This window comes from Etheostoma spectabile, chromosome 7, assembly GCF_008692095.1.
Source record: "Etheostoma spectabile isolate EspeVRDwgs_2016 chromosome 7, UIUC_Espe_1.0, whole genome shotgun sequence".
Taxonomy (NCBI): domain Eukaryota; kingdom Metazoa; phylum Chordata; class Actinopteri; order Perciformes; family Percidae; genus Etheostoma; species Etheostoma spectabile.
The window spans coordinates 16,775,825-16,787,849 of record NC_045739.1 but is presented as its reverse complement, the minus strand read 5'-3'; the positions used below and the strand labels follow the sequence as shown (position 1 = coordinate 16,787,849).

Here is a 12,025-nt window from a genome sequence, read left to right as displayed (position 1 = left end):
TGTGTGTGTGTGTGTGTGTGTGCGTGCGTGTGTGCGTGCATGTGTGCGTGTGTGCATGTAGATGTTTCACTTACTACACATTCCTCTCACAAAAAAGTCTATTTAAAGCATTGTGTGACTTCATTGTATTATTACCAGTCTATATCAGAAAGGATTATGAAGAACCAGCTTATAAAGGACATTAACAGATAAAATATCAGTTATCCAGATTCTGTTCCACTTTGAGAGGACGGTGGTGAGTTGACCGTTTGCAAGCAAAGTTTCTCTATGTCTTACCTCCATCTAGTGGTGCGCAGAGGAACGTGCAGTACTAAGGACTGACAGTCATGAGGAAGAAAAGGCCCTCGCTAGGCCAGAATTGTTTTTATGTTGGGAGGCAATTCGGTGCACACAACAAACAAAGAGTAAACAATTCAAAAGGTAAATGTGGTGCAGAGATTGACATTGAAAGGCAGGGAAACTAATGTGTTTTACCAGCTGCTTTTCCCTGATGATGCATGCCATCATAAAAGTAGAGAATGTTCATTTTTGTCTTAGGAATGATAGTTTGGAACTAGTCTAGCATTTATAAATGACATCAGGTGTCATTTACTGTACATCTCCCTTTGACCACTAAGCAGTGCCAATAAAGTAAACCTTGGTGGTAAATATGTTGAGTCTCTTTTAGCCTAAATGTAGCATCACTAACACATTCCAAGTTTGTGTGTTATACACTTTTGTGAGCATTGGTATGTACAGTAGATGATTGTGTCTGTGTGTGTGGGTGGTTGTGTACAAGCAGGACTCTGTGTGCCACTGTGAGACTAAATAGAGACCATTTCTTCTTCTCCGCCAATGTTCTCTGCCTGCCCCCCCCCCTCCTGTTTTTCTCATCCTATCCTCTGTTCTCTTTTCTTTTCTTCTCATCCCACAATCATTGTTGTTATGTAATGATCGGAAAATAGATACACTGCTTGTCTGTCTGATGCTGCCCCACAACAGCAATTTATTATTGAAGATTCCGTTTTTTTGTGTGACGTCATGGGCAGAGTTCAGTTTTAACAGCAAGAAAAAATGGCGCTCTAATATTATTGCAATGCTGTCTCCACAAGATGATAGGAGGAACAAAGGCAGGAAACATATTCATACAGGAATCCCCAACATGACAAATCAACACATTAGGACTCCTTTAGTAACTTACAAACACAGAAAGACTGAGAGCGTATGGGAGATACTGTCAATATAGACCACATGCCCAATTCTTCATCATGCTTGTGTTACTTTCAAGGCAGTTGGCCAGCTGTCAAGGATCTATCGAGGACTGACAGGCTACATTATTGATGAGAGAGATAATACACACTTGACAAGCTGATATCTCATAAACTTGATAGCCTGAAATGAACACAAGCTATCTAAAGGCCACATGTTATACCACAAGAACTGTGGAGTTGAAGAAAGAAATATTTTCCTTGACAAAGTTAACAACTGAGCACACGTAGAAAAGCAAATAGATTTGTTAGTGCCAATCCTCTTTAAATATATATAACATAATCTAACATCATCTCTTGATGCACTCAAACATGGAGAAAAGGTCCAAATTAGGATAACAAGTAAATGTTAAAGGGTTTAATATTCACCACATTCTCTATTTTCTGGCAATCTATAGATCACCACTGTTTTTTCTGTATCTTTATCATCACTGTCATAGTTAACTGCTGACATGAAAAATCCACAAAGCCACCCAGGGCAGGGACAATAATTCCAGTCAATTTCATTATGTAGTTAATTTACTTAAGAGCTAATGAGTGGAATGACCGTCTGGTGGAATATGAAACCAGAAGGGTGTGGTGTTTAGTGGCCACCTATGTTACACAATCCACATGGCTTTGTGTTGGCCCAACAAATGTTCAATATCACCATTAAAACAAAAATAGTTTAAAATATATAAAGATCAAAGAAACGTGGTCGCGTATCATGAATCCAGATTTAACTTTATGTTATAGCGCAGATGGCAACGTGATAAAATTAAAATGCAACATGTATTGTTATTGGGCAGGTGTTTCGTGCCTTACACCTGATTGGTTGTGGACCATGTCTATCATTCATCGACGACGCCCCCGGTGCCAGCGACTTCCGCTTCTGTGTCAATCCAATACGATTATCTACTCATCTCTGGAACTGTCAAAACATTCAGTCTGGACACACCGCCAAGGTAAGACGACTTACCTTTTACTGTTCTGTTTATGGTCTCCTGTTGTGATTTCAAAGCCGCAAACATAGCTTTGTATTTTGTGTACAAGAAAGGTGGCTAACTAACTAGCTAGCTAGCATAGTTGACCACCTTTAATATTATTTTTTAGCCCGCCCGCTAATGTTAATGCTAGCTGTCAAAAAACTCCCTGACGTCCTATCAGAGTTGGAGCTGTCATCTTGGTGTGTGTTGTTAATAACAAGCAGTAACGTTACCACATGTGCTTGTTTAATTGCCTCGTTTTCATTTAAAAATGTTGGCCAAGTTTAGATTTGTCAAGCTGGATCAATTGCTAGAGTATGTGCTAATGTTAGCAAGCAGTTCACGGTAGCATAGCATATATGGGATGGGTTCTCCTCTCGCACTTCTGTAGCGAGTGGGACGTTGTTAAGTTGCCAGTGAAGACTTAATTAACAACACACAGCTTGACAGTTCAATTATATATCGATGTCTTACTACTGTTAGCTAGTCATCTGTCTTCAACGTAACGTTTTTCTTTTCGAACAGCACTAGCTAGTGTTATCTGGTATGATAAGAAGTGCGACTGTCCTAGTCTGATCTTGGTGAAATGTGAGGGAGACACTCAAGAAAAAGATATGCGTCTTGCAAGAAGAGTACTGTCTGAAACCCGTCAGATAACCTTGTGTAAGGGGTCACCAGCAGCACTTATCTCATCGCGTTTTAATGCCTCAGCAAACAGTGGGAATGTTTCCCTGCCTGTTTGGCATCCTACTGGCTCCATCGCCGTGTAGATCCAACTCGCAGCAGAGACTAAACAAAGCTTTGTCTTTTAATGTTGGTGTACTGCAGGTCATTGACACAGAGGTTTGCACTGACACAGCAGGCTGTTTATCTGCTCTCCCTGGTATCCATATCCCTCAGAGGCAGAGATTGTATTGCTGCTGCATCAACTGGCTTGTGACGGTTAGAAGCCAGATATAATACATAACATATATTCTATCTGGCTGGCTCTGCAACTTACATTTCATCATGAGATTTCAGTGTACATGTGTGGGATTCTGTATTCTACTTGAAAATATTGCCTGATTAAAAACGATGTTTTACGTTATATGGATCAGAATCTTTTAATAACATTCAAAGCTCTAAAGATTGATTAAAAATGCTTTCCAGTACTTTAGAAATTATATTTTTTTTATTCTTGTTGTTGAAATGATCAAAGCCACCTGCTGATTGTATTGCTACAGGAGAAACGGCCATTCAGTGGAATTACAACTGTTATTTTATTTGTCGTTTTCCCAAAGGTGCCTTAATAACCTTCTAAATTTGTTGCTATGGTGATGGTCTCCATTAGGAGCATCACATTGTACCAACGGGCTACTTTCCACCCTGTGGAAGAGCAGAGGGAGGCAGGATAGAAATAGGTTTCTGTGTTTGTTGATTTAGTGTTTGGCTGGTTAAGTGTTAATGTGGTTAAATTTAAGGCAACAGGAAAGAGATTTTGCAAGGCATGTCCTAAAAGCCAGGTTTCAACACAGTTGAGAGGAATATTTCTATGAGGGCAGGACCAACACACACTAAAACAGGTGTAACACCAGAAACCTCTAGTATTTTATCACCCAAGTTATATTTTTGGATTTGAAAAGTAATTTGTGGTCTTTCAGGAAGATTTTTAGAAATTCCCAATATGTATGTCCTACTATCTGTTAAATCATATTTGACCTGTGTGAATCATATACCGGTAATACAAAAGGCACTAACAATTGATCTTTTATAACATTGGGCTTGATTTTGTATTATACCTGCAGCTTGTTGCAGCATGGGGAAAAGGCAAAGTTTGAGCTAATGCTAGTCCAGGCAACAGAGAAACAATACTGTATGTATCATTTATGATAGAGTAGGGTCAGGCTAGCCAATCAGGAGTCTGTCTGAAACACAGGCATTGTATTGTTTTACTCTGCTTTGTTTGGCTCCCAGTCATAGGGAGTGCATGCTGTTCACCAGGGAAAAAACTGAGGAGAAGCCTGTATGCAAGCCATTCTATCAGCATATGTTATTATTTGCCAATATTGGTGATAATAAGTGAAATATAGGTGATCTTTTATTAATTTCCTGATGGTCGTACCGATTTTTAAAGTTTTTTTTTACTACATTATCTGTCACTAGTATGTCAGGGTAATGAGGGGACCATGTACAGACGGCAAGAAGTGTGATTGGGCAGCCAGCTTTTTATTTTCTCTTCCATCTTTAATGTTCTTGTTCACTGATAGTAAAGGCTCCATCGACAAGCACTTGTTTACTAAGCTGAAGAAGGGGCTCGGTAATGTTCATCTATTTAGGGTATTTCTTTCCATTGTTATGCAGACGACTGCCAGATTTATGTACCCTTAAAACGACATGACACCTGTTCTATTACACCTCTTTTAGCATGTCTGGAGGATATTAAAGCATGGATGGCCTTAAACTTTTTAAATTTTAATGAAAAGAAAACAGAGGTGATAATGTTTGGACCTGGTGGCTCATATGAGATCCCCCCTACTGAGCTGGGCCCTCTAGCCTCATATCTTAAACCAACAGTATTAAATCTTGGTTTTAGATTGGACAGTGATTTTAAACTGGACAGCCAAATCAACGCCACAGTCAAATTAAGTTTTTTTCATCTGAGGAAGTTGGTAAAGGTGAAACCTTTCCTTTCCAGGCAGCAGTTAGAAACCGTAATCCATGCCTTCATTTCTTTACGGCTGGATTACTGTAATTCCCTGTATTTTGGACTCAGTAAATCCCTACTCGCACGTCTGCAGCTAGTCCAGAACGCTGCTGCACGGGTTTTGACTGGAACCCGGAAGAGAGAACACATCACTCCCGTCCTGGCTTCACTTCACTGGCTGCCTGTGCATTTTAGAGTCCATTTTAAAATCCTCTTGATTACTTTTAAAGCTTTAAACGGTCTTGCCCCGTCTTATTTAATTCAGCTACTCAACCGCTACACTCCCTCCCGGTCACTCCGGTCGGCTGACCAGTTGCTCCTGGTCGTCCCCGGATCCAAGCGGAAGCTTAGAGGGGACAGGGCCTTTTCTGTTTGTGCTCCTAAGTTATGGAATGCCTTACCTTTGACCATTCGTCAGGCTTCCTCAATACCGATTTTTAAAACTCTTCTTAAAACTCATTTCTACACTTTGGCTTTCAACCCAAACTGAGACTTGATCTTATCTGTTTTTATATAGTGTTATTGGGTAGATCTTCACCCCCAGTTTATTATTTTTATGATATTGTGATTGTTATTTTTATCTGTGTTTGCTGCCTTCATGTACAGCACTTTGTTCAGCTACTGCTGATGTGAAAGCGCTTTATAAATAAAGTGATGATGATGATGATCTATTTAGTAACATAAGACAACAAAGTGTTTTGTGGTCTGCACAAAATTACTGAAATAATATAAACACAATTATTATTTATAAGAATAGAATAATACTATAAAATGAAAGTGTATCTTGTCCAGAGAATGGAAAACTTCTAAAGCAATCAACAGGTTAACCCAGATCAACTACGCAGTAATCATCTTCAGCAGGCCCACCAGAACACCTTGAACAAGCGGAAATCCAGCTAAACCAGTCACACGCCAACACAGTCATGAACAATGTTGGTCACAAAACTTGCTTTTGTGTGATTGTTTTTTCAAATGGCCTCAGTGTTGGCGTTGAAGGGTGGATCCATAGTTTCGATGCAAGATGCTGAGCAGACTTTCTATCTTTAAACCTGTGTGAAATGAAGACTCATCCTAGCAGGTTTTACTTTCCTAGCAGGTATTGCAGTGCTGACTCACACACAAATGTGTGTGTGTGTGTGTGTCTCTCTCTCTCTCTCTGTGTCCAGCATCCTGCTCAGAATGAGACAGTGTTTGGTTCCCAGAGGGTTAACATGAAGAGGACAGACTCATCACCTCAGTCAGAAGCAGAGATACAAAGTAATTCCATGAACACTTTAGGAATGTCCTCTGCACAGGGATTACGCCTAGTTTTCAAGTGAAAGAAAAGTAATTTTCTGAAAAAAACAGGTCTTGAAGTATTGTCGCTGGTGAAGCCGACCTTCAAAATCTTGTTTTCAGATGATCACTGTGGAAGCTATTTACTTGTCGTCTTAGTGCTGTTAGTTTGACTTGTGCATCTGTGTAGTTGTTTGGTTATCTATGGTAATCAGTAATTACGTTTAGCTTCTTGGCTAATATTTTTTCTTATCTTATTTATCATGCATAAATAAATATATTAATAAGGTTTGGTCTGGTTTTAGAGTACACTGCATCAAATCCTTGAAGTCTTGTTTTTTATATCTTTGGATTTCTAGTTGTTCTGGGTATTGAATCCTTCGAGACAGAATCGCGATGCATCTAATCTAACCTGGTCGGGAGCAAGTTATGTTGGCGATTAGAGATCAACCCGTGTAAAAGCACGGCCCACTGACCAATCAATACTCGGTTTATAATGGTGTCACCGTTCTTTGAAGATCCGCTGGAGCTCAGTGCGCAAAGAGAGAGGCACGCTCCTAAAAGTTAAAACATTTGGAGACCAACAACCCCTTTAACATTCCCTAATGGGTATCTTTATGAAAGAAATAGGCCTAGATTTTAAGCGGAGGGAATTACCTATAGGCTATTTGTGTTTTACGTTGATAAAAGGACTGATTATTTAAATGGAGTTTGGTGATGGAGAATTTGTCCTTAAATTAATAAACATAAAAACATGTTCAAATACTGGCTGAGTGAGTTTAGCCGTCTGGCTGTCGGGTTCTTGAGCCGTTTGTTGCCAATGCGCACATCGGTTTGAATTATGTTTTTATATTTTTTTAATTTGCTCTCACGGTCGCTTCCCACTGCCAGGGTTGCAACTGAAATAATAGGCTAAAGTAACTACAGTTTATGGAAAGCACAAACGTAATTATGGTCAAATATTGTGCCCGACTGATGGGGAAGTGATATTGATAAGTGTTGTGATTTATGCATTTACAGCTTCGGCTTATTTTGCCAGCTTTCCTTCCTGTTTTGCCTGTGAAACCGTGTCTGTATTCTTCATGTTTATGTAGAATTATAGTTTGCTCTTCATATGTGAAATAAGCGGCTCTGGTAGAAGTTTTTCGATTGGTGATGCTGTGCGTACACCGCCTCTTTTAAGTGACCCCTGGTTGATGGAACTAGTTCTTAACCACCGTCGTGACACAGCTTATGCGGGACCGCTGTTAGGTGAAGCTGGTTCCAAGAAATCCAGGGCATGTTGATCTTGATTCGTAGGATAGGCGTCTTGTAGATGTTGTTGACGTTAGCAATTACAAATTGCTCCAGTAAGTGGAAGTACTCAGACAAGGTTAGTCTTGTGATTAAAGGTCAAGTAAAATCGATTTCATACTTGCAGTTGTACTCTAATAAAAAGTCGTTTGTGGGCTATTGACATTTAAACTCTCCCGTTTGTGATGGTCTTGTGATATGTGCTTTCACTTCCCTCCACTCAGGCAGCACTAATGTGTCCTAGATGATATACAGTAGTATATAGATATGTTTTAAGGAGCAGCTCATGAAGAAGAGAGCTGACATTTGCTTTCTATGTTGCTGTGATACAGTGCTGCGAAATAAATGAAATTCTCTTCTAATGGTAAAACTGTAGACATGCATGGAGTTCATTCAAGGCAGAGAAATGCGGGAATGTTGTGTAAATCAGCATTGTAACGTTAATGTTAGTGGTTAGTGGTTAGTGATTAGCATTAGCATAGCAAGCTAGTGATTTAAAAAAAAAAGTTTCAGTTAAGAACATGGGTGCAAGTATATATGTACGGGACTGTATAGAGCACAAAACAAGACTGTTGTAATGTTTAAATTAATTACTTAAGCCAAAAATACTTACATTTATGGGTCTCTCTGGTCGATCTGGCAGCCATTGTTGCCTTTTGTGCAATGTATATTGATACCCCTCGTTTTCAAGTAAGCTTGCGTCCTCCCTTGATTTTCTTTCTTTAACTGTCTATGGTTTCAAGGGCCATACACCCCTACCCCTTGATCAAATTGAGTATTGGGACAGCCCTTAGTCTCGTGTGAACGCGCAAAACAAAGGGGAAGGGGTAAGACAGAGAAATGAGATTCAGCCTAAGTATTCTCCAACACAGAATAATAATTTTTTGAAATATGGTCTCCTTGATTTTCTACCTAGTGGTAAAGCAGGGGGTGTTTTAGCGCGCGGCTATGATGTGATTGCCAGTGACAGTTTGTAACGTAATTTAGAGTGTAATCTGCTCCTTCTTCGCGTCTAAAATTATCACATCCGCAACCAGGATGGCTGCGCCCATAACGGCAAACTCGACGACGGATAGCAGATCTCCACAAACCAAAGGGTGACGTCACACATGCGCTGTCCATTAAAATAGAGTCTGTGCTCAAGATCTGAAGTTAGGGAGTCAAAATTAAAACAACTGCTAGCTTGCTCATTATTTGATTCATGTCCCAAGATTGATACTAGTGACAACCAGTGTTTGTAACAATCTGAATGAACATTGCACACTAGTTGGTGTGGTCTCAAGACCTATTTTTGACATGCCAGTTCAGCATCACAGACCCCTCCTTCATGGTTCTTGGAAAAGTCAGAAACTGAACAGAACTTCAGAAAAGCCACTCGTCTGGCCAGACAGGACTCTGTTCAGATGAGACACGTGCTAGTTACCGAACTCAACTGATCTTTCATTTGTTTCAGGCAACTTGGAATTGAATTGTTTCCCTTTCTACATATTATATGCTCCCAATTACTCAAAAAGCGTGATATGGTCTGCTTTGCGTGTGCGCGTTGTCACTCTGCAGCGGTGTGTCATCTATTGAGGTAGGTGTGTGTAAAGACAAAGAAAAAGGTGTGTGCGTCTTGCATGGAAACAGCTTTTGTCTCTTAATATCTTTCTCCTAGTCTCTCGCTGTCTGTCTCTCTGGTTATCTCTCTCTTGTCCCAGCAGCTTTGGATGTTTTTTTCAGCCCTCGGAGGACAGCAGAGACGGGCGTTGCTAGGCTAGTATCTGTACACTGGATTTATGCATGGAACAGTCACATTGGTAGGTTTGTTTTTGACGTTTCGAATTATTGGCAGTAGAGTTATTTGTCTCAGGAAAGTTTAACAACAGGGTTGCTACAGTAACAAGCTTTGGTATTACCTGTTTGTTTTGAAAGGGCAAAATGACAAGCCGAGGCCCATGGGGCCAGTAGAATTTGGTAGATTGAAGGCTAGTAATTTGGAATGACAAGTTATTTAAATATGATGGGGGACTTTACCCTTCTCCTTGATGTTGTGGAAGCTAAACTCTGAAATCAAGTCTTCCAATCTTTTGTTTCTTTAGCATAACTGGTGTTGTGCATCCTTTTTTGGTTTCTACAATTGTTGTGGGCTAATCTCTAAAATAGACTGATAGTCTGATGTAAACAAATGCGAGTGTGCAACATCATTTTAATAATCTTTTTTTCCATTCTTGGCTGAAAACCAGACCAGCAAAAGATGAACTCTGTCAACATGGTCAGGTTGTAATCAGCAGTTTTGTGTTTAAAAAAAAAAAAAAGTCTTATGTGGAGGAAACCCTTAGATAAAAGAATAGATAATGTTGCCAAGGTAAGGTTGCGTTCACCTTTTTTGTTCCAAAACCTAATCTCTACAGCCATCATGTCAGACACAGGTTACTTCTGATAAGATCTTGTCCAAGTACGTAGGAGTGTGTTTGAGATGTGTGTATGGTGCTATGTCTGTCATGGTTACATAATGGCAACATGATCTGAGAACCTATGACAGAGAGTTTGTGAGAAAACGTCATGTATCTGCAGTTATGGAATAAAAAAGTGAGTTGAAAAAAAAAAAACTTTTATCAAGAGTTGTTGATGCCAGTATAAAATTCAAATAAACATTTGTTCTGCAAAAATGAGAATAATCAAGGTTAAAATCTTAGCCAAGATTCCTTCCCAGATATTTCACAGATTCTCAGTTCTTGTTTCTTTTCAAACATGCAACCCCTATTATTGAAGTCTAGAAACACTTTGTGGAGCAGAATCGGTTGGACATTTCAGAAAGGCAAAGCACAGCCTGAGGGTTGTGTTTCAATCAGTGGTCGTCATACTTTTTCTCAAAGCTAAATAATCAAAAGGAATTTTCTTGTGATCTTGATTGGCTTCATGACGCGCTTGTTTGCAGTGGGGGCAGGGCTGTCCAAACAACTCCCGGTAGTCTCTATTTTTTTTTTTTTTTTAACTTTCCCTTTTCCGCCAAGTGGCGCTCATGCTTTCTCGTGGTGTGAAGCGGGTGTCCGTGCTATTCTCCGACATGCACATCCCAGCTGATAGTAATGGCTTTTTGTACAGCCCTATTTCTGATAGCGTGGCGGCAGAAATCAAAATCATCATAGAGGAAACACTACTTCCTGTTGCTGAAAACAAAATAGGAATTGTGTGGTGACTCCCAGTGGTGGTTTTTGGCTAATAACTGTAAGCAGTATGTTTTTAGAGAGTTTATTCATTTCTTAAACAAGGAGAAAGTGTAGACATGCTTCCAGCCTTTTTCAGAGTTGTTATTTTTACTTTTTGTGTGGTAAACCATGATGAACACAATTTTGTCTGTAAAAGAACATTTTAACATACTTGTCTCGTGTGGGACTTTAAACAATATAACGTTCAGTATGTCATCCTTATTCTTATTATGAATGGATCCCACAGTTCAACACTTATTGGGCTGTAAAGTGATGAGAAAACGGTGAGGCTGTACTTACTCATGCAAATCAGATTTTCAGCCATGTTTGCTTAATTCACAGACCTACAAGTAGACCCAAAACTTTTGTCCTACAGTGCCGTGTGTCATGTCAGGGCTTGTCAGCATTAACGGTTGCCCTTGGCGAACAGATTGAGTCAATTAGCAACTTTTTCTCGGCTTCTGGTTGCCCCCGTAGGCAACCACCTGTTCAATATATATATATATATATATATATATATATATATTAGGGCTGCACAATTAATCAAATTTTAATCGCGATCACGATTTGGACTTCCCACGATCAAATTTGCGTGATCGAGCGATTATTTTTTTATATAGCATCATTTCATAGAACGCTCCGGGTTTTTTGCAAAGCCCATCTCCCGCTCCATAAAGCCGTCTGCTCATGAGCCAGTCAGAGTAGTTCACTGCACCCCGTGCAGCTAAGTTTCTAGATGTAGACAGTCACAGAGGACAGAGTAGCGTGAGGAAAACTCAACAGATAGCAGTCGGTAAGACTCAAGATAGTGGCAGTGGCGTCGGTCTCAAGGTTTACCAGTTTACCATTAAACGCAACACTTTGTCCCATTTGTTGTTTTTCAGACAACAGCAGTGACCAGTGCTAGTCGGTGCTAGTAGCATCTGTTAGCTGTTAGCTCCTCTAGGACGCACCGGTGCTAATGTCCTCGCATCCGCTGCAATGCTGTTTATATGGATATGGTTTAATTTTGCGTTGCATGACCCATTTCGTCTGTAAAGCCGTGCCTGTGTTGGATCTTTCTACGCTCTCTCGTCCTACTCTCTCATCCTCTTACTCTCCGCGCCCCGCCACACAGCAGCCGCCGGTCCACACTTCTGATATTTGTCTACAGTTTTAATTTTTCATTAACACAGCTGTATATTGTTAAGTATGAGGGGGCAAACCTGTATTTGTACCAGTGTTCCCATGGTAACTGTTATCGCGGCCGCTACGGTGAAGAACCCAGAAGAATTTATTGAATGGAACTAACTTCCGTTGGTAGAGTAACAGCGTGAGACGAAGGCTGCTGGACCTGGGCCAGAGATGTGACCCATGGCCAGAATATCATAG

The 12,025-nt window shown here is 40.2% G+C and overlaps 2 protein-coding genes across 3 annotated transcripts in view; both read left to right on the top strand.

Annotated features, from left to right (window-relative positions):
* The first annotated feature begins 2,088 nt into the window (after positions 1-2,088).
* LOC116692009 (oxysterol-binding protein-related protein 2) overlaps positions 2,089-12,025 on the top strand; it is a 32,275-nt gene continuing 22,338 nt past the window's right edge. Inside the window, exon 1 of one of the 2 annotated variants that reach the window (XM_032519969.1) lies at positions 2,089-2,191. The gene's annotated coding sequence lies outside the window, so the exon portion shown is untranslated. Of the gene's footprint in view, positions 2,192-9,117; positions 9,263-12,025 lie in introns of those variants that run through there. The other variant, XM_032519971.1, reaches the window with a different exon arrangement.
* On the top strand, positions 4,528-5,454 carry LOC116692015 (uncharacterized; the record flags this gene model as incomplete). Its single annotated transcript, XM_032519983.1, is given in 1 exon segment — positions 4,528-5,454. A coding segment is annotated over 1 exon segment (858 nt), but the record flags the coding sequence as incomplete, so codon positions are not given.